The sequence below is a fragment of the Piliocolobus tephrosceles genome, chromosome 15 (genome assembly GCF_002776525.5).
Source record: "Piliocolobus tephrosceles isolate RC106 chromosome 15, ASM277652v3, whole genome shotgun sequence".
In the NCBI taxonomy this organism is placed as follows: domain Eukaryota; kingdom Metazoa; phylum Chordata; class Mammalia; order Primates; family Cercopithecidae; genus Piliocolobus; species Piliocolobus tephrosceles.
Genome location: NC_045448.1, coordinates 90,196,542 through 90,218,823, shown reverse-complemented (window position 1 = coordinate 90,218,823; position 22,282 = coordinate 90,196,542). Strand labels below are relative to the sequence as shown.

The following is a 22,282-nucleotide window of genomic DNA, read 5'->3' as shown; positions in this document are numbered from 1 at the left end:
GGGTCTTGCTGTGTCGCCCAGGCTGGAGTGCAGTGGTCCAATCACGGCTCAGTACAGCCTCGACTTCCGGGCTCGGGCGATCCCCCCCACCTCAGTCTCCCAAGTAGCTTGGACCACAGACCTGCGCCAGCACGCTGGCTTTTTTTTTTTTTTTTTTTTTTTTTTTTGAGAGAACCTGATTTCCTTCCAACCAATTGTGCTCTCCTAATTCCAACAACCAAATGAAGCTTCAACGCTTCTTTTTGTTCAGAGGCCTCCTGAGTCCTGTCCTACTCACAGTAAAGGCTCTGACAAAAACAAACAAAAAAACCAACAACAACAACAACAAAAACATCATGGGGCAAAATAAACTGTATCTTAAAAAGGCTCATTTCTCTCTTTCTCTCTCCCTCCAATTTGTTGTCTTGAAACGGTTTACCCAAAATGGAAACTTTAAAAAAACAGTGGAAAATTTTCTCTTTGCACATGATGGTTAATTCTTTTGGGTGCTGGCCTGGGATCCATGAAATATTCTACACTCGACCATAAAACTTTTCACTCCCATGTTTTGCAAACTGACGACCTTGCTGGCAGCAAGCCCCCCTTGTGACTTTCCGAGGGAATTTGAGTGGTGCGAGCCGGAGGATGGGGCCTCACTATGTTGCCCAGGCTGGTCTCCAACTCCTGGACTCAAGTGATGCTCCCGTCATGGCCTCCCAAAGTGCTGGGATTACATGTGTGAGCCAACGTGCCCCGCCCAAAGGGCAGTTGACCTCAGCGTCTGAGGTGTGGAGGGAGCAGCTTGTTCCTTTTTCCTGCTCTACTGGGAAGGTACAAACCATGCTAAGAAATCCTCTTCAGTCTGTCCCCACAAAAAGAGAAAAAGAGAGGAGTTGCTGCAGGCCAAGGACAAGGAGAAAGGGAGGAGAGAGCCCTTGACTTGTCCCACTTCTTGACTTTACTTGCCATGCATGGTCTTTCCTTCCTCTCTCCAGATCCACACCTCTCCTTCTGTAGTCGTAGAAATGGGTCACCCCCTACAGGAGTCAGAGCCTTCCCCTAGCCCTCATGCTCTGAGCATGAGTGGGTGGAAACAGTCGCCTTCCCTCTCACAATGTTTCCATCACTGCATCCTCCAGCTTGCACCACTCAGATCCCTTCAGAAAGTCACACGGGGGGCTTGCAACCAACGGTTGTCACCGTTTGCATAACGTGGGAGTGAAAAGCTTTATGGTCGAGTTGAGGTTATTTCATGGATCCCAGACCAGCACTCAAAAGAATTAACCGTCTTATGCAAAAAGAAAAATTTCCACTGGCTTTGCAAAGTTTCTGTTTTGGGTAAACTGTTTTAAGATAGCAAATTGTCACATACACATAAAAGAGAGAGAAAGAAAGAAATGAGCCTTTTTTGGATGCAGTGTATTTTTCCCCATATTTTTTTTTTTTTTTTTTTTTTTTGCAGAGCCTTTACTGTGAGTAGGACAGGACTCAGGAGGCCTCTGAACAAAAAGAAGAGTTGAAGCCTCGTTTGGTTGTTGGAATTAGGAGAGCACAATTGGTTGGAAGGAAATCAGGTTCTGTAAGCATCAACAAAATTCATAGTTTAAGTGATGTGAGTTATGGAGGGCAGAGAGTACTTGGTATATGGAAGTTACTGAAGCAGAGCAGTGGACAAACGGGCAGTCTGCAGAAGAGAAAAGCTGAATAGCCTGCAAACATGGGGCCAGATGCTCAGTCGCAACCTTAATAAGAAAGGTGCAAGTTTAAACAACGAGATACCATCACACGTTATCAGATTGGCAGAATTAAAAAGACTGACAAAACCAGGAATAACAAAGCTCGTGGGTAAATGAAAACTCCTCCACAGCTGGTGTGAGTGTGGACTGGAACCATGACTTTGGAGAAAAGTGTATCAAAAGCTATGGGGCACATCTTTGAAATCAGTCATTTCTCACAAGGTTGCCATACTCCTCAGTCATTCCTTTTCCAGGAAAACACCCTAGAGAAAATCTTGTACTTGGACTCTAGGGAATGTATACAAGGATGTCCATTGTAGGTTAGCTTATAACAGCAAAACCCAGAAATAGCCCAAAAGTACATCAACAAAGGAATGAATAAATAAAAGTGGTAGTTGTCATTAAACCTTTTTCCTGTTCTTGTATCACCCCAAAGTATGAAAGACTATGGACTCCTTCACTCATTACAAAAAAAAAAATTAGGCCAGGTGTGGTGGCTCATGCCTGTAATCCCAACACTTAGGAAGACATAGGCAGGTGGATCACTTGAGGTCAGGAGTTCGAGACTAGTCTGGCCAACATGGCAAAACTCTGTCTTTACTACAAATACAAAAATTAGCCAGGCATGGTGGTGCGTGCCTGTAATCCCAGCTACTCACGAAGCTGAAGCAGGAAAATCGCTTGAGCCCAGGAGGTGGAGGTTGCAGTGAGCCGAGATCGCACCACTGCACTCCAGCCTGAGTGACAGAGAGAGACTCTGTCTAGAAAAAAAAAAAAAAAAAAAAAAGATTTAGCAAGGAACAGTGGCTCATGCCTGTAATCTCAGCACTTTGGGAGGCTGAGGCAGGAGGACTGCTTGAGTCCAGGAGTTGGAGGCTCAGGAGTTGGAGGCTGCAGTGAGCTGTTATCACACCAATGCACTCAACCTTGGAAAATCATAGAGCGGGGGGCTTGCCCCTGTTGACAGAGCTAGACTCTGTCTCTAAAAATAATAATAATTAATTGTGGCAAAATACACGTAACAGTCTTACCATTTTAACATTTTAAGTGTACAGTTCAGTGGTATTGAGTACATGCATATTGTTGTGCAACCTTCACCACCATCCTTCTCTGTAACTCTTTTCACCTAGAAAAACTGAAACTCTATAACCGTTAAACAATAACTCCCATTCCTCCCTCTCCCAGCCTGTCCCAACCACCGTGCTACTTTCTGTCTCTATTATTTTGACTACTCTAAATACCTCAAATACATAGAATCATACAGTACTTGTTTTTTTGTGACTGGCTTAATTCACTTAGCATAATATCCTCAAGATTCATCCATATTGTGGCATGTGTCAGACTTCCTTTTTAAGGCTGAATAATATTCTTCTCTAAGTATATACCACATTTTGTTTGTTTAAATAAATCTTATTGTGTATATGTAAGTTTATACAACATAATGGTATAAGACACACATATTTAGTAAAATGGATACTATAGTGAAACAAATTGATATATCCATCATCTCACTTAGTTACCCATTTATTTCCTCCTGTAGCAAAAGCAACTGTGCTCATCTAACAAAAATCCTGAAATAATACACTATTATTAACTATAGTCTTCATATTGTACTTTATTTAACTTGCTCACCCTATATGTTTGCCACTTTGTATCCTTAGACCCATTTCCTCTCTCCTACTCCAATCTTGATAACCACTGTTTTATTCTCTATATATTTGACCCTTTTCAAAGATTCCACAGGCCAGGCGTGATAGCTCACACCTGTAATCTCAGCATTTTGGGAGGCCAAGGCAGATGGATCATCTGAGGTCAGGAGTTCAAGACTAGCCCAGCCAAAATGGCCAAACCCCATCTCTAGTAAACGTACAACCATTAGCCAGGTGTGGTGGCGGGTGCCTGTAGTCCCAGCTACTCAGTAGGCTGAGGCGGGAGAATTACTTGAACCCAGTAGGCAGAGGTTGCAGTGAGCCAAAATTGCGCCACTGCACTCCAGCCTGGGCAGCAGAGTGAGACTCCATCTAAAATAAATAAAATAGGTAAATAAAAGATTCCACATATAAGGAAGATCATGTAATTTTTTTTTCTGTGTCTGGCTTATTTCATTTAGTATAATGTCCTCCAGGTCCGTCTAGGTTATGGCAAATGGTAGGATCGCTTCCTTTTTATTTTTTATTTTTATTATTTTTTAAAAATTCAGTATCACCTATTTGTCTCAAATACAAGTACTGTGAGTATTAAGAGGAATGACAATAGAGTAGCAAAAACAGAACTGGTAGATTTGCCCAAATTAACTATTTCTCTGAATTTGAGGTGTATGGCAAGCTGAATGCTTGACCTCTCAGCAATTGTTAATGACATTATCAGCTTAACACTTTCAAACACTACAGGAGGCATTTCTCTGTTCACATAGACTTAAGTACACATATGCTGGCTGTAAATAGTCTGCCTTCCATTAGTTTGGTCTCTAAGCACCATAAATATGTAGACTTCAAATCAGTATGTGAGACCCAGTGACCCTCTCAGAGGCATCAGTAATACATTTGGCAAATGTCTTGAAAGATATACAATCTTGATAATAAGAGTCCCAAATATGTACTTTTTAAAATGTTAACATTAGGAAAAAAATTATAATTATCATCAGCTCTATTTCCTGAAAAAGTTCAGTTGAGGTAATTTCTGCAAGTCACAACTCCACATTTCCATACTCTTCTGACACTCTTTTTGACTGGGCTGTGGTCAATAGAATCTGAAGATATATCTCCGGAACCTTTCATTTGATAATCAAAAGTCAGCTCTTCTCCAGCATTTATAATTCTCGTGGAAAACAGTGCTCTTTGGGAAAGATAAGTATTGAGGTTATCAATGAAAACACTGAACACCTGAAGATTTGGATCACAGCTGTGATTCACAAAATGAGACACATTGCCATATCGAGCTGCATCCACTGTGAATTCATTAGATTCATAGTCCAGATCAAAGAGATATGTGATTCCCTTGTTGTCATAGAACTGTCTCCGTCTTTCAGCTTCTTCACTTGTGATTACCTCTCCAACATATTCCATGACAAAACTCATTCTTTTAATCTTCACAAGGGTCTCTATACCCCTGCCACGTCCATTGCTAGTTCGAAAGATGCAGAGTGAATACTGTGTGCCCTTTTGTACAATCCTATTGGGACAGTCAGGTTCACATTGACACCTTGAGTTGCATTCGTAGATGGGAGTACCAGGTGGGATTTTAATTTGTTGGTTTTTATTATAAGCCAAAAGAACTCCAGCTTCAGCAGGACAACATTTTTGAAAGAAGCAATCTGTGCATGAACGACCAAAGGTAGCTTCATTGACTAAGCTGATTCCAGGAGCTGGTTTATATTTGTTAATGTAATAGAAGTCTGAAGGTGCGTCCTGTAAATCAGCAGTATTTTCAACAAATATCATTCCTTTATGATTCTTCCTTCTGTTGATTTCATCTTGCCATCTCTGCAGAGCTATCCTTTGTTTAGCCTTCTTCACAATGTACTCAGTGATGGCAGGTTTCAAAGTTTTGTTATTGTCTTTCGGAGTTATTGCTTTGCCTTTCTTTACCTGAGATAAATAATTATGCTTGTCATTAGAGAACTGCTGAAGCAGTAACGGGCACTTCAGATTTTGCAAAGGTTCCCAAGTATTTGTAGAATCTGGCCATCCTTCCCATTTTACAAGACAATATTCCATATCCTTTACTAGCTTGTAGTCACACAAGTATTCCACCTCATAATTATTTAGATTCCTTTTGGTGATTCCAATCGATTTACATGTGAGCTTTTCTTTTCTACATAATTCCTGAAGAGTATCAAGTGAAACTAGGCAAGGCACACACCAAGCTGGGAATGGGGAGGGCGAGGGGGTCGCGCTCCAGCCTCACCTCCTCGCGCCTCGGCCCCCACCGCCACCATCTTGTGGAGATCTCCTCCTGTTTTAAGGCTGAATTCCTTTGTATATATCCATACCACAATTTCTTTAACCATTCATCCATTGATGGTTGTCCAGGTTGTCTCCATATCTTGGTTATTATGAATAATGCTACAAAAAACACAGGAGTACAGATACTTTGGTGAGGTGGTGATTTCATTTCCTTTGGGTATGAGCCCAGAAGAGAGATTCCTGAGTCCACATTTTGTTTATTCATCCAGTAATAAACACTTGGTTTGCTACCACATTTTAGCTACTGTGAAAAATGCTGTTACAAAATGAATGTACTTCTTTACTCAGTTTTAACTTGACATCAAACATTTTTCATCACTATAAAGGATATCATTTCCAAAGTAAATGTTGATTTTTAAAATAAAACCTTATTCTTTTAAATTATTTATAATAGCACATAAATATCAATTTTATTTCAACCATCACTCATTTTTAAAACATAAGAAAAAATTCTTAACTTTTGGAAATTTTCATCACTCCTTCTTCTCCTTAAACTTATGAATTCTAGGCCAGGCGCGATGGTTCACACCTGTAATCCCAGCATTTTGGGAAGCCAAGGCAGGCAGATCACTTGAGCCCAGGAGTTCAAGACCAACCTGGCTAACAGGGTAAAATCTCGTCTCTACTAAAAATACAAAAATTAAAAATACAAAATTTAGCCGGGTGTGGTGGTACCCACCTGTAATCCCAGCTACTCGGGTGGCTGAGACACAGGAATCACTTGAACCAAGGAGGCGGAGGTTGCTGTGAGTGGAGATTGTGCCACTGCAGTCCAGCCTGGGCGGCAGAGTGAGACTCTGTCTCAAAAAAGTAAAAAATAAAAACAAATGAACTTATGAATTCTATTCTACTTCCTCCATAAAAGTTTAATATAATAGGTGCATATGCTTAAGGACCTTATATTGATCAATATTTCATACTTCTCTTCCAAAAAAGCACAAGAGATGAATTTTTAATTTCTTGTAACCATAAGTTTCTAAATATTAAAAGTTTTAGATTATGTCATCATTGTGAGTATTAACAGTGCACACTTGTCCTTTATAGCATAAATAAACTGTAAGTCTTCAAAATTAATGAATATTAAAAGTAACTTTTGGCCAGGCAAGGTCAGGAGTTTGAGACCAGCCTGGCTAACATGGCGACATCCTGTCTCTACTAAAAATACAAAAATTAGCCAGGCATGATGGTGGATGCCTGTAATCCCAGCTACTCAGGAGGCTGAAGCAGGAAACTCACTTGAATCCGGGAGGCAGAGGTTGCAGTGAGCCAAGATTGCACCACTGCACTCCAGCCTGGGCAACAGAAGACAACTGTCTCTAAAAATAAATAAATAAATAAATAAAATAAATAAATAACCTTTGTTAGGGGAAACTAGGTAAAGGGTATGGAATTCTCTGTACTCTTTCTTCTATCTGCATGTCAATCTACAATTATCTCAAAAAAAGTTTTTAAAAAATAATTTTGGGAGAAAATTCAGCTCTTAATGAAATGGACTCCAGCACAAACGAATTTTGGGGTCCAATTAATTAATGGATACATAAAATAACAGGACTTATTGATTGCTAGAATGAGACAGAGTTCAGCATTAATTTTGTTTTGTTAGGCCGGGCGCGGTGGCTCAAGCCTGTAATCCCAGCACTTTGGGAGGCCGAAACGGGTGGATCACGAGGTCAGGAGTTCGAGACCATCCTGGCTAACACGGTGAAACCCCGTCTCTACTAAAAAATACAAAAAGTTAGCAGGGCGAGGTGGCTGGCGCCTGTAGTCCCAGCTACTCGGGAGGCTGAGGCAGGAGAATGGCGTAAACCCGGGAGGCGGAGCTTGCAGTGAGCTGAGATCCCGCCACTGCACTCCAGCCCGGGCGACAGAGCGAGACTCCGTCTCAAAAAAAAAAAAAAAAAAAAATTTGTTTTGTTTTTGTTTGTTGTACAATGCAAGTACTGAGACATTTTGTTTCCGTAAATACATAGTTGGCTTTGTTACAGCAGAATCACTAAATCTTCTAACTTTTTCCTTTTTTTTTTTTTTTCCAAAAAGACAAAAACATGAGCCAGGTGCAGTGGCTCATGTCTGTAATCCCAGCATTTTGGGAAGCCAAGGTGGATGGATGGATACCTTGAGTCCAGGAGTTCAAGACCAGCCTGGGCAATATGGTGAAACCCCATCTGTACAAAAAGTAGCCAGGTGTGATGGTGCACAGCTGTAGTCCCAGCTACTTGGGAGGCTGAGGTAGGAGGATTGCTTGAACTCAGGAGGTTGAGGCTGCAGTGACTCTGCTGCACTCCCTCCTGGGCAAAAGTGCAAGACCCTCTCTCCGAAAAAGAAAAAGAAAGAAGAGAAAGAGAGAGAGAGAAAGAAAGAGGCAACAAACACAATGTTATCTATCATCAAAAATTAATTTTAGTGATCTATTAGTTGCTGTATTAGTTTGCTAGAGCTGTTTTAACAAAGTACCACAAACTAGGTGGCTTCAACAAAAGATATTTATTGCCTCACATTTCCGGAAGCTAGAAGTCCAGGATCAAGGTGTCAGCTGGGTGTGTTCCTTCTGAGAGCTAGAGAAGGAATTTGTTCCATGCCTCTCACCTAGCTTCTAGTCAGTTGCTGGCAATCTTTGGCATTCCTTGGCTTGTAGAAACATCACCCCATCTCTGCCTTGTTTTCAGATGACGTTCTCTGTGTGTGTGTCCTGATTGCCTCTTTCCATAAGGACACCAGTTATATTGGATTAGAACCCATCCTAATGGCCTCACTTGAACTTGATTACCTCTGTAAGGACCCTATCTCCAAATAAGGTCACATTGTGAGATGCGAGAGTATAAGACTTCAACAAATGTACTTGGGGGGGCACAATTCAGCCCATGTTAGTTGCCAAATCTAGAAGGCCTTCTTGCAATTTTGTTGAAGGCAAAGACTTGGGAACCATTGACCTGCACATGGGTTTGTTACCATCTTTAGATTTATTCACTTTCTCAGATTTTGGAAGCCCTAAACTAGGTTGTACTGAAGCCTACCAAGTAGCCATCAATGACACCATTCTTCTTTCACTTAAAATTGATTGCTGAAATTGATTAACTTGGAAAGTGTTGGGATATTAGAAATATTTTAATGTAATTTCAAGACAAATTCCAACACAAACAATATTGTGATACAATGCTTTTGTCTTTTTTTCTTTCTTTCTTTTTTTTTTTTTTTTTTTTTTGAGATGGAGTCTCACCCTGTCACCCAGGCTAGAGTGCAGTAGTGTAATATCGGCTCACTGCAACCTCCACCTTCTGGGTTCAAGCAATTCTCCTAACTCAGCTTCCCAGCCTCCTGAGTAGCTGGGATTACAGGCACTTGCCACCATGCCCAGCCAAGTTTTTTTTGTATTTTTAATAGAGACGGGGTTTCACCATGTTGGCCAGGCTGGTCTCAAACTCCTGACCTCATGATCTGCCCACTTCGGCCTCCCACAGTGCTGGGATTACAGGCATGAGCCACTGCACCTGGTAAAAATGCTTTTATCTTATCATATATTTTAAACTTGTTGAAATTGTTTTCTTCTTTTTTTTTTCTTTTTCTAAGCTGCTTCTTAAGTGCTAAACTTGATTTTCATCAAAACCTTGGAGCTAAAGATGTAGTTCATTGGATTCAAGAAAAATTAAAATACTTTTAATTAAAATTAAAATTAAAATAATTTAAATTAATTAAAATTAACCTCATTGGCGAAGCTGGTCTTCAATGTCAAACCAATTAACTAATCAGACTTACATTCTGTTAAAAAAAAAAAAGAAGTCTGATTCCTTCTGTAATCATAATGAACATGTTAATATGCATCCTTATAATGACTGTCTCACCTCTGAATTCTAGCTCAACGATAGAGAGCTGAGTAGAGTGATGAAGCCCCAAAGTCTGCTGTGAGGCACTCTGCCTCCTGCATTCCTCCCAGATGACCCTTTTTTTTTTTTTTTTGAGACAGAGTCTTGCTCTGTCATCCAAGCTGGAGTGCAGTGTGACGCGATCTCAACTCACTGCAAGCTCAGCCTCCCAGGTTCATGCCATTCTCCTGCCTCAGCCTCTCGAGCAGTGGGACTACAGGCGCCTGCCACCTCGCCTGGCTAATTTTTTGTATTTTTAGTAGAGACAGGGTTTCACTGTGTTAGCCTGGATGGTCTCGATCTCCTGACTTCGTGATCTGCCCACCTCGGCCTCCTAAAGTGCTGGGATTACAAGCGTGGGCCATGGCGCCCAGCCCCCAGATGACTCTTTACCTGAATACTGGGGACTCTTCTCAGGAGAAATGCATTCTTTGGCAATTTCTAACGGATGGAAATTACATGAAAAATGTTTGGATTTGTCTGTTTATTAGTGGCCCAGAGGATTATGCACCCACCTCTGGGGCATAGTAAAGACCAGGCAGGTGGGAAGTTTGCCATTCAGTTTTAAAGTGGAAAATAAAACAATCATGAACGAATAGGCCAGAAAGGAGAACCAGCACAAAGCCCAAACACAGGAACTTGTTCTTGGGCAGATCCATTTTATGAAGAGAGAACCAATGGGAGTTGAGCATCTGGAAAACAATTTCCTTAAAATTATGTGTATCCCCAAGGACAGCTTCCAGGTACTTCCAGAGAGAAGAACACTCTGGTTCAAGAACCACTGAACATGAAACTGTGGCACATTCACAAGATAATATACCATACAGTATTTAAAATAAATCTATATGTATCAACGTAGCTCAAAGACACACAATATGATGACATATCTGTATTCTGAAAATCTCAGAAAATAAAATTATATCGCATTTTTATGTATATACACATATACACGTATACATATGTAGTAAAAATTTCAAAACAGAGAAGGGAAAGTTGAAAGTAAATGGATATAAAAAGATACATTATGCAGGCTGGGTGCAGTGCTTCATGCATATAATCCCAGCACTTTGGAAGGCCGAGGCAGATGGATCACTTGAGGTTGGGAGTTCGAGACCAGCCTGACCAGCAAGGAGAAATGCCATCTCTACTAAAAATACAAAATTAGCCAAGCGTGGTGGTGCATGCCTGTAATCCCAGCTACTCTGGGGGCTGAGGCAGGAGAATTGCTTGAACCTGGAAGGTGGAGGTTGTAATGAGCTGAGATCGTGCCATTGCACTCCAGCCTGAGCCACAAGAGTGAAACGCCATCTCAAAAAAAAAAAAAAAAAAAAAAGGAAAGAAAGAAAGAAAAGGAAAAAGAAAGCTGTGTTCCTTATGAATAAAAGTTAGACTTCAAAACAAAGTATTACCAGAGGTAAAGACGGACATTTCATAATGATAAAAGAGTCGATTCATACAGAAGACACAACAGTTCTAAATGTGTATGCACCTAATAACAAAGCTTCAAAATATAGGCGACAAAATATAGACCGAATTAAAAGGAGAAATAGACAAATCTACACTCATTGGAAATTTAGCATCCTTCTCTCTCAGCTCTATAGGAAAGGTAAAAACATTAAAAATTAAAACACTTACCATCTTTCTGTCATAATTAATGAACAAAACTCCAAATTTAGCTTTTGGTGAGAAGGTGGGTGGGGTGGTATTTGGAAGGGTACCATTTTATCTGTAAGGTTCATATGAACATTATGTGAACAAAATGTTAACACTTATAAGTTATAAAGAGGGGGCATTTTATATTATTTGGTGTATTGTTCTATGTTAAAATATTTTCAAAACTTTTCTTTAAAAAAAAGTGAATAGTAGAAATATTTAAATGAGTGAATAATGAATGAAGTTTGGAAGTCAACATCACTTCATCTGACATTACCCTCCACAATTCCCCACGCTGCCCCTACCTGCCCTTCTTGGCCTTTCTCCTGTAAGTCCTCCTCATCTTACCATCCACCAATGGCAAACATGTGGGATGTCCTCACGTGGGCCGGGGCAGACATGAGCTTACAATCTCTACCTGTCACAGGCTTTGATGTCCTCTCTGTGCCTCTCTTATCACCCTAACCTCCTGTGAAGTTTTTCCACCTTCTCAAGCCCCATTCTGAATTTTCTGCACTATCTGGATTCCTTGCCAATGTTTTATTTCTTGCTCTTCAATATGAGCCTTTCCTGAAGGTTTCATATCCTCTTCTGTATGTTTCTTTCCACACCACCTTCCTTTGCAATGACACCCACTCTCACAACTTCTCACCTCCTTCCCAAGGCTGCATCCCCAGCCCTGGCCCCTCTCCTGAACTCAAATCCTGGCTCTCCAGTTGCATTCAGAACACTTCTGTTTCAGTGTTCTTGAGATTAAAGATCTGCAACAATTTTGTTACTGAAACACCAGGGCATCCATCTAGGTCCTTCTGTTCACCTCACAGAAAGTCAATCACTGAGATAGCAAGTATTGCCAAGGAAGAAGAGTTTAGTCAGGTGCTGCATCCGAGGAGATGGGAGATCAGTGTCAAATCTATCCCTCTGACTGACTAAAAGTAAGGGGTTTATATAGCAGGGAAGACATGTAACCATGTGTGGGAAAACAGGAAGTCGGGAGGAGTAAGGAAAAGGAGTTGGACAACAGGAAACAAGAGGTGGGTTAGGCAGTCATACCAGGTGAAGAGGCTGATGTCTTATTGTTTATAATAAGTGATCTGGTGAGTTTCAGCTCATTGCTACTATCTGGGAGCCCCAGTGGTTGGTTTCCCTAGAAAGGAACTCAGATAAGGCAAATATAACTTTCTCAGGTTTTAAGACTGCAAGGATCAGTCTCTATGTTTATTCAAAGAAACCACAAACATCAACTCTATGAGACCATTGGATCAGTTTTATGGTAAGCATGTGTCAGCACCAAGGGAGGGGGCTGACAGAGAGTCAATGCAAGGTGTAACCAAAATTTTTCCTCATTACAGTTCAGCTTCTTACCCTCTCTGCCCAATCCAAACTGCAACTAAGGATTCTCCCAATTATATTCCAAACATCCTAGCTTCCTGGGATGCCCTCTTCTCTTTACTCTTGATTTCTTATAATTCACTTTGATATGTGGAAAGATGTATATGTTTTTATACTTGGCACTAAGAGTATTTTTGATCTGAGAATGTTTGTGTTTAATTGTGAACATTTTTCAGCCATGCTTTCTTCCCGTATTTCCTCTCCACAGTCCCTTTGTTCTCCCCTTTCTGAAATCCTATTAAACACTTCACCGTGCTAATATATCTCAACAGCTTTTTCAAACTGCTTCTGTCTTCATCTTCCTGTGTTGCATTCTCTGTGAATTTCTCCATACTAGCTTCCAATTCACTAATTATCCCTTCAACCATGTCCAACCTAGAGTATATCCTAGTTTAATATGTAGAGTGTTCATTTCCAGTATGCTCAGTATTTACCATCTTCAACTGTTCTTCTTCAATTTCTGCATTTTCTACATTTGTTGTTCTCTTTGTTTTAAATTTTTTTCAAATTGTTCAATAATTTGCATCTTTTTGGAAGTGAGTTCACATTCCACTTGTTGAGTCTTTTTTTATGTATACTTTGAATTTTGATTGTGTGTGCAGGATTATCTTGAATAGAAATTTTTGAAAATCTCTTCCTCTCTTTACTCTCTCTTTTCCTGAGTTTTTTTTTTAGTAGCGTCTGACTTTCCAGGGCCCACAGTCAGAACTAGGCCTTACATGGATGGCTGTGGGCTCTCTTTCAATCAAGAGAAACCCAGATCCAAATTCCTGTTTCAAGCAGAGAGCCTGGCTCCAGCCTTCCTCTATAGGCAAAGCACTGTGAAACTCTGTTAGCTGAAGGAGTCAAATTCTTGGTGCCTCTACACTAAGAGCAGACACTCAAGACCCAGGCCCAAGAATGGTTTGCTAAGAACAGATCCCAGCAAGCCAGCCCCTGATTCCAGTCATTGCCCAGCAGCTACGTCCTTGAAGATGTTTATCTTGCTTTTGAGTACATCTGCCTTCTCCCCTTCCTCCTCTTCCTTTTGTTTTTAACTATACCATTACTCTGTGTTAAAGCATGGTATCAGCTGATCTTGATCAGACATATCAAATGCCTCATTCTAAACAACGTCTCTCCTAATTCTTCCTTTATCTTCAAACCCAGCTATGTGTGAAGCCTTTCCTGGCCACTCTTACTTGGAATGAACTATCTCGGCCTCCTCTGGTCTGCTGTACCCTACTTCTACCTTCCTTTAGCTTTTACTGAGCAATAATTTCTTGAGTGTGTGCCAAGCCCTTTGTTTGGCACCCTGGTGTAAACATGAGAGGGACAAGTCTCCTTCCTCAAGGGACCAAGGGTTTGGTTGTCAAGCTGGACAGGCAAACACACCATTATACTCCAGTCTGCAGATACCCAAGTTCCGGGTGACACAGAGAAGAGAAGGATGTGGTCTGTACTGTCTGGGAGTGGGAGGGGAAGGAGCTGAACCCCACAGGAAGGAGATGCTTGAGCTGGGTCTCAAGGGAGAGGAGTTTGGTAAGCAGAGAGCAGAGGTGAGAACATTCTTGGCTCAGGGAATAGCATGTTTAAGGGCTCTGAAGTGTAAAGGACTAGGGCCCCCTTGAGAAATGAGAGATGCTGAGCCTAGGAGTAGTGAAGAAGGTGACGGGTGAGAGGACAGAGACTATGAAACCAAGTGTTCAGGGTCTCACAGGCAACATTAGGGATCCCTGACATTCTACTAGGGATACCAGGAAGCCCTCTCAGGTTGAAGCAGGAGGTTGGCATGATGAGATTTTCACTAGAAGGGACCAGAGTAGAAATGGGAGTATCCAGTTAAGAGACCATTGCAAAAGTTCAGGAAAGAAGGACAGCAGCCTAGATGAACTTGGGGAACTTGGGGTGGAGGAAAAGAAGGGTGACAGAAGTGAAGCCAAATTGATTGGTATTTCTAATTGAGATAAAACAAAGCCCTAATAACTCTAGAGTTTCTAGCCCTGGACAAACCAACTCCTTCCAAGAACAGTAACATCTCCATAGACCTGAATTGGCAATGGGGACACAGCAGGCAATTTTCCAGCTATGATTCCAGCTTGTCCCTGCAGTCCATGTCTTAGGAGCAGTGGCACAGAACCCTGATGAATTTCCTACCACTGTTCTGCCTGCTTATGCATTTTGAATATGTCTTTAGTCTGCATTAAAATTTTCCATTTCCATGGACCAGTTTAAATCAGCATAGAAACTGGTTACTATCTTACCCTATCTACTTCTGGATATTTTTTAAAATAAGGGGCTTGCTTAAAGGAGTGCAGTCATTCACATTTCTTCATGCCATCCCAAGTGAGTGCTGCAGCGTGGGGTTTGGGAGCTTACCTGGAAGTGATGGATAGGCCCAATCCAGCCCTCTGCACACCTGGTCTACAGAAAGTATCTCCAGAACTCGTGCAATTGCATCTGTTCTGCCTACTGCAAGGCGGATGTCATTGTGGTTACATCGAAAATCCACCACGTTCTGCAAAAAATATCATTGGGGTCACAAAGCCTCCTTGATGGGTTTGACATGTTGCCTTGTCCTCTCCCCTCCAACCCCCATGGTGCTCTGTACAAAGGGGCTGCCATCCCCCGGCTGACACTTCTCTGAGCTGCAGGGCTAGAAGGCCCCCAAGCTGATTTCCGTGAGACTAAGATGGAACTGCTCTATTTTAAAGCAGTACACCCCCAAATCTGGTCATCATCATACTCAGGGTCCTGATTCCCAAGATCCAAATATGTGGAGGTTGACTCTGGCTCCCTCCATGCTTCCACCACTGGGCAAGTGCAGTTTCGTATCTAATCATCTTCCTTACCACCCTCTTGATTGTAGCCTTTAGCCAGCAGGGCCATTTGACACTTCTGATACAGTGCTGGTAGTACTGAGCAAAATGGCAAACTACCATCTACAGCAAGGATTGATGTGTTGGTGGCCTGTCTGGACTTGATTGCTTCCTTGTCTCCCTCATTCATGTGAGTTGAGGGACAGCACTGTGTCTACACAGCGAGGGACCCACATACCATGCACACACACACACACACACACATGCATACATCGATATGCCAGTTATAACCATCATTGCAAAGGTGTTTTCTTTCCCAGCTCCCTCATCTTCCATTTGAAAAAGCTGCAGGTACTGGTGCAAGCCCTCAGTGATACAGATACATTATATCTACTACAGCCTTGCTAGTGTTGCAATAATGAGACATTGCCTAAATGTCCACTAACAGCAGAATTAAATTATGGAACACCCATATAAAATGCCCCCCTTTTATAAGAATGAGGTGGATCTACATCTGCTGAAAGCTCTCCTTCCACTGTGAAACAAGATATGTTGCAAAAATACATATCTCATACAATCCCAGGTGTCTAAGATGATGTATAAACATCTGTTTAGGTACAGATAATATCTGAGGGACACATTCAACTGTAACAGTGGTTTTCTGTGGGGAGCAGATGACAGTGACAAGAGTCGAGACAGGGGACTTTGTGTTTGTTTTTGTACAATAATATATTGCACTGTTGTCACTTAAAAGACATTTTTTAAAATTTCAGAATATAAAATGTTACATGTTCCATGTTAGAATAAGCATCTTGGATGCTTTGAGGGAGCTGGAAGGAGGTACTGAAATCAAAATAATTAAAAAAAGAAAAAAAAGCCCATCCAGGCCCCGATATGGTGGCTCATACCTGTAATCTCAACACTTTGGAGGCCAAGGCGGGGCAGAGTACTTGACCTCAGGTATTGGAGATCAGCCTGGGCAACATGGTGAAACCCCATCTCTACCAAAAATGCAAAAACTCAGCCGGGCATGGTGGTGCGCTCCTGTGGTCCCAGCTACTTAGGAGGCTGAGGTGGAAGGATCACTCGAGCCTGGGAGGTAGAGGCTACAGTGAGCCGAGATCGTGCCACTGCACTCCAGCCTGGGCAACAAAGCTAGACTCCATCTCAAACAAACAAACAAACAAACAACAGCAACAACAACAACAAAACAATAGCAACAACAACAACAAAAACCATCCAACACTTAAGTTTGGACCTCACAAGGATAAGGAGAGTGCAGTTCAAGGAGCACAGCTCAGCCCATGCTGTGTTTCTGGGGATGGAGGACACATCATGAAGTCTGGGGCATGGTCCTCACCCAGCAGAACTCATAGGTGGGGCAGACATGTGGAACACAGAATGCCAGGTGTCTTGTCTCTAGGATCAAGCAGTAGTAATGTGAGGTGCAGCCACAATGGGATTCAAAGTGGAAAGACTCAGAAGCCCTGAAGAAATGGGAAGAGGGCGTGCCACTGGGGTTAGAAGGTTTCAGGACAAAAACAGGCAAAAAGGAAGGATGAGCCTATAGTCCCAGCTACTCAGGAGGCTGGGGCAGGAGGATCACTGGAGCCCAGGAGTCCCAAGGCCAGCCTGAGTAAAACAGCGAGACTCCAGTCTTTCTTTCTTTCTTTCTTTTCTTTTTTTTTTTTTTAAAGAAACAGAAAGGAAGGGGACACATGTGTGCTAGGGACAGAAGAAAGAAAACCGCCTCCACCCAAGCATTCACCCACACCCACACCTCCCAGCCGAGCACCCAGAGCTGGGGGTGAAAGAAATGAGGTCCAAATGAGACTGCACAGGAGCTGCCTCCAGGGCTTTCACAGACCAGCATTCCAGGCGGATCTACAGCAAGTGCAAGGGCGTGAAAGCACAGAGCACAGGGGTTGAATGACCTCAAGCCTGTGAAGCTGCAGCTGCAGCTGCAGGTGTTTGGGAAAGGCAGGGCAGGGGGCTGTGTGGAGGCTGGGAGGAGCCAGCACCCAAGGGCTGGTCAATCAAGCTGAGAGTTGAGTTTCCATCCAGCAATGCAGGCCATGGGAGGCTGTAGGAGTGACGCTGTTAGATTCCCTTTATGAGAATAATAATTTTTATAACAACGTGGCTGGAGGGCTGGTCAGGAGAGAAACCAGTGTAGGGGCTGTTGCAAAGGCTCCAAGAAGAGATGAGACTGTTTGGTGGGTTTAGCCGCTGGATGAAAGGCCGGAAGGATGAGGTCAGCAGCGCACTGACACTGCCACCCAAAGCTTCGGCTGCTGCCTCCCTCATGGAAATTTCCTGGGGGAAGGGAGAGGACCCTTCCTCGGTGAACACTGGGGCTGCTCTGCGCGAGTTCCTGAGAAGCGGGCAGTTGGCTAGCTCCTCTTCCTTTTCAGCCCTCAGTGCCCATTTTGCCGACAAAAAGTCCCAGGGTGACAGTACATGAGACGCCTTTAGTGAAGGCAAAGGAAGGGACACTCCCCTCCTTTCCTGCCGACTCTCGCCCTCACTTCTTGAAATCTTTGATCTCCCTTCACCCACTCTGTCACTCTCCTAACACAACCATTTCCGGGGACTATTTCCAAGCCCTTTTCCTCATCCCCGAACCCGCAGTTTTCAGCTGCCCCCAGTTGACTGACCAGGCTGCCTCGACAGCCCCATTCACAGGCCCCAGCCTCCTCACCGGGCTGGAAGGCGACAACCGCGAAAAGGAGGGTGACTCTCCTCCGCGGGTCTTCGGGTGACATCACATCCTCCAAATGCGAAATCAGGCTCCAGGCTGGTCAAAGGGCGCAACTTCCCCCCCTCCGCTCCCCACCGGCTCCCGCGCGCCTCCCGTGGCGCCCGAGCTTCGAGCCGAGCCGCGTCCTGGGGAGCGTGTCATGGCCCCACCCGTGACCGCCTTGCTCCTGCCGCTGGTCTTGCTGCTCCGTGAGTTTGCGACCCCCGAAAAGGCAGGGGATGGGGCGGGCGGGGGGCGCGGGACTCGGGGCTCAGCCTCGCTGCCTGCTGCCTGCAGACGTCGCCAGGCCAAGCCAGTTCCGGGTGTCGCCGCTGGATCGGACCTGGAACCTGGGAGAGACTGTGGAGCTGAAGTGCCAGGTGCTGCTGTCCAACCCGACGTCGGGCTGCTCGTGGCTCTTCCAACCGCGCGGCACCGCCGCCCGCCCCACCTTCCTCCTATACCTCTCCCAAAACAAGCCCAAGGCGGCGGAGGGGCTGGACACCCAGAGGTTCTCGGGCAAGAGAACCCTGGGGGACACCTTCGTCCTCACCCTACGTGACTTCCGCCAGGAGAACGAGGGCTACTATTTCTGCTCGGCCCTGAGCAACTCCATCATGTACTTCAGCCACTTCGTGCCGGTCTTCCTGCCAGGTCCGGGCGCAGGGTGCGGCACCTCTCCGCGTGGGACTTGGGGTTCACCTCAACCTGTTTTCCACACATAGGCCCTACTTTCAAGCCTCTTAGCGCACCTGGAAGAGACTTAGATATTGTTCCCATTTCACAGACACAGCAAACTGAGGCTAACGTGCGGCCGAGAAGGGAATAGGGATAGTGTTTTACGTCCGGCCGATCTGGGCTCGAGTTCGGATGCTTGCGTGGTTCTGGGCAAATGACTTAAATTCTCTACGCCTCCATTTGCTCGTGGGTAAAATGCGGACAGCAATCAACCCGCGCTCCAGGGTTGCTGGTTGCCGGGGAGAGAGGACAGGTGCAGGGGAGCGGGCTCCTGCGCTGGGGCCGGTCGCCGCGTGCGCTTGGCTAAGCCAAGGCCCGAGCACAGGGGTCCGCGCCCATTCCGGGGTACCCATCCCGTCTCCTCTGCCACCCCTTCTCCCAGGAAAACCGGGGGGAGGCGTTCCCGTGGGGAAAGGCGCGCGAGGCTGGGGCTGGGGCGGGGGCGCGTCCATAATCCCAGCCTGGCCCCCAACCACGCTCTGTTGCCCCTGCAGCGGAGCCCACCACTACGCCAGCGCGGCGACCACCCACACCGGCGCCCACCACCGCGTCGCAGCCCCTGTCCCTGCGCCCAGAGGCGTGCTGGCCAGCGGCTGGGGGCTCAGGTGAGGCGTGCGGGGGCTCGGAGCGGGGGCGGCACGGACCGCCGGGAGAGCCCATGCCAGGGGGAGCCGTGATACTGTAGGTCAAGGGCTATCCAAGTGGTGGGAAACCGAGACCTGAGGCGGAGAGACGTGCCTGGGATGGTGGGGCGGTTGGGAGGTCCCGGGCCCGCTCCTAAATGTCGGCGTCTTTGGTGTCGTCAGTGAACACGAGAGGACTGGACTTCGCCTGTGATATCTACATCTGGGCGCCCTTGGCCGGGACCTGCGGGGTCCTTCTCCTGTCACTGGTCATCACCCTTTACTGCAACCACAGTAAGTCCCGAGGAATCGCGGCCGGGAGGAGACGGCTCTGCTCCTGCCTTTGGCGCTGCTAGCTCCTGGTGGACCTTGCGGGGTGTGGGGTTGAGATTTCTGGGACTCCCGAGTTGCCCAGCAGGTACAGGCACTTCTTTCCTGGAGATAGAATGCGAGAAAGCCCTTCCCGCTCCTTGCGCTCTCAGAGAGGTTTCGGTAGACAAAGCCCTGTTCCCGGAGCCGCTGCAGCGGGTGTGTTCGGTCAGCCAAGCCCGCAGCGCGCGCACCTGTCGGGACACACGACAAACGCCCGCCAGCAGGGGGCCGCTGTGGCCCTGGGTCAAGTGCCCAGGGGGGTTAAGTCAAAACCACGACCAGTTTGAGGTTCGTCCTTGGCCCTCTTCCCGCGAACCGCCTACTCTGCTTTGGGTCCCATGCAAGGGAGGTGCCGGATCAGGTCTGCAGGCTCTCTGCTTTCGCCCGCGTCTGCAGTTGCAATTTTTAAAAAATTGATGCTTGAGGAGAAGGATGGATAAGAAGCTCTTACCCGGCTCTCAAGAGTTATAATCCTCAAAGAAATAGGGGAAAGGAAGGAGAATTCGTAGGGGCAATTCCCTATTTGCCTCATCCAATTTCAGCCCATGATCGTTTTGAAATGATTTTTTGTAAAACCAAAAAAACAGCAGCAGCAGCAACAGCAACAACAAAAACAAAACAAAGCAAAACAAAAACACTGTCTTTGGGGACTATTGGTGGATGGGGGCACTCACTTTTTCCCTTCTTTTTCCTTATCCAGGGAACCGAAGACGTGTTTGCAAATGTCCCAGGTGAGTCTCTTTGAACGCTCAGCCTGCTCACTTTAGCCAGCTCTGGGGTGGGGTCCCGGTTTCCCCAATAGCAAATAGTAGGAACTTTTCCCAGAGAGAGGTCATGGCCGTGGAGTCCTGGAGAAAAAGTAGGCCCAGGTTAGGCTGGTGTCGACACAGTGTGACTCCAGTAAATCTCCATCTTATTTGGCCTGGCACTTAAAAAAAAAAACCTGAGGGATTCCCCCAATTCATCCTAGCTCCTTGGAGGACCTGACCTCCTCTTTATTCTGATTATTCCATCTGGGTTTTGTTGTTTTCTTAAGAAAACCGTTTTTTTTTTTTTTTTTTTTTTTTTTTTCCTACTTGGCTGGTCTAGTTTTTTGAGGGAGAGCCAATTTTTATCAGCTGAACCAAAAAAATAATGGCTTTGCTTCCTAATTTCTCTGTGTCATGTAGGACCTTGTTTTGCTGTCAAGGACTGGAGTAGAAAAAAGGGGAATGAGATGCAGGGACAATTAGCTCTCTGGCAGCTCAAGTGAGTGCCCCATCCAGTTTCAGCCCACGATCATTCTGAAATGATTAAAACACACACACACTCATTGTTATAAACTTCCTCTCTTCATCTGTTGACTGAGGCATCCCTGTGGTAGCATCTAACAAGTGCCTGCTCCAGTCAGACCTGTGATAGGGTAATACACCCCATCTCTCTTAATCCTCACAGCAACCTTGTCCCATCTCATGGCTCAGGGATTAGTAAAGTGGCAAAGGCACAATTAAACTCACATTATCAATAATAATAACCATTTGATGAAAGCCTATAATGCATGTTACATGCTTTATAGATAGACTTTTTTTAATTTTAAGTTTTATAACAACCTTTAAAGTAGTCACGATTACCTGCATTGTACAAATAAGGAAACTGAGGCTTAGAACATTTAGTGATTTGTCCAAGGTCATACTGCTGGGGAGCTGCAACTTCCATCCAAAGCTCAGACACCTTCCCCGTGGTTGCAGGCTGAAGTGTTAAGGATAACCGAATATGTACGCCAGTTCTATTAAATAGATGAAATATTTTACATTTTATACCTGGAGTTTGTATTTTATATGCCTTTACCTTTTTCTGAGGAAATCCAAATTCAGGACTTTACACATTGTTATTTTTACCAATGAAAATGCGATGAATTTCCAATGCATATGTTATAGGTGATATACCAAGGGGATAAAGACTCTTTAAAATCAGCCAGGTATTGTGGTGCATGCCTATAATCCAAGCTACTCAGGAGGCTGAGGCAGGAGAATCTCTTGAACCCAGGAGGCAGAGGTTGCAGTGAGCTGAGATTGTACCACTGCACTCCAGCCTGGGTAACAGAGCAAGATTCCATCTCAAAAAAAAAAAAAAGGAGAAAAGTTTTAGCATTTTTATTATTCAGGGTACACTTGGGAAATTTTGTAGGAGAATCATCCCTTTTCTCAAAACTCTCATTTTGAGATGAATAACTGAGAATAAAGTTCTGCCTTAAAATACAAAGCTATACAGATTAAACACATCTGGGGAATTCCAACACCTGAGTTAATATACTCAGTGATGATGGTGGGCCACTCCGCTTCAACAGAGAGGTTTTAGAGGGCTGAGAGTGCAGACACGACACTCATGATGAATTAGCATGTCTACGAGGTGCTAGCCTGGTGCTGAATTCACACTTTTTTCTTTCT

At 44.6% G+C, this 22,282-nt stretch overlaps 2 protein-coding genes across 6 annotated transcripts in view; one reads left to right on the top strand and one right to left on the bottom strand.

Annotated features, from left to right (window-relative positions):
• Nucleotides 1-3,773: 3,773 nt before the first annotated feature.
• LOC111528202 (histone-lysine N-methyltransferase SUV39H2-like) lies at nt 3,774-16,443 on the bottom strand. 5 transcript variants are annotated; one of them, XM_023194899.1, is made up of 4 exons: nt 16,292-16,443; nt 14,944-15,082; nt 5,622-5,779; nt 3,774-5,302 (listed from the first exon to the last, which is right to left on the bottom strand). In XM_023194899.1, exons 3-4 carry the CDS (start codon nt 5,730-5,732, stop codon nt 4,379-4,381), a joined length of 1,035 nt encoding a protein of 344 aa, XP_023050667.1. In that variant the 5' UTR covers nt 5,733-5,779; nt 14,944-15,082; nt 16,292-16,443; the 3' UTR covers nt 3,774-4,378. The 5 variants fall into 5 exon arrangements, with proteins under 5 accessions (XP_023050667.1, XP_023050668.1, XP_023050666.2 ...); XM_023194898.2 differs by adding an exon at nt 11,176-11,266 and having other exon boundaries at nt 3,775-5,779; nt 16,292-16,442; XM_023194900.1 differs by lacking the exons at nt 14,944-15,082; nt 16,292-16,443 and adding an exon at nt 6,360-6,405.
• Nucleotides 16,444-17,274: 831 nt separating this feature from the next.
• CD8A (CD8a molecule) overlaps nt 17,275-22,282 on the top strand; it is a 7,207-nt gene continuing 2,199 nt past the window's right edge. Inside the window, exons 1-5 of the mRNA XM_023194901.2 lie at nt 17,275-18,332; nt 18,421-18,777; nt 19,356-19,466; nt 19,668-19,778; nt 20,557-20,587. Coding sequence (XP_023050669.2) covers nt 18,161-18,332; nt 18,421-18,777; nt 19,356-19,466; nt 19,668-19,778; nt 20,557-20,587 — 782 coding nt within the window. The 5' untranslated portion in view covers nt 17,275-18,160. The remainder of the gene's footprint in view (nt 18,333-18,420; nt 18,778-19,355; nt 19,467-19,667; nt 19,779-20,556; nt 20,588-22,282) is intronic.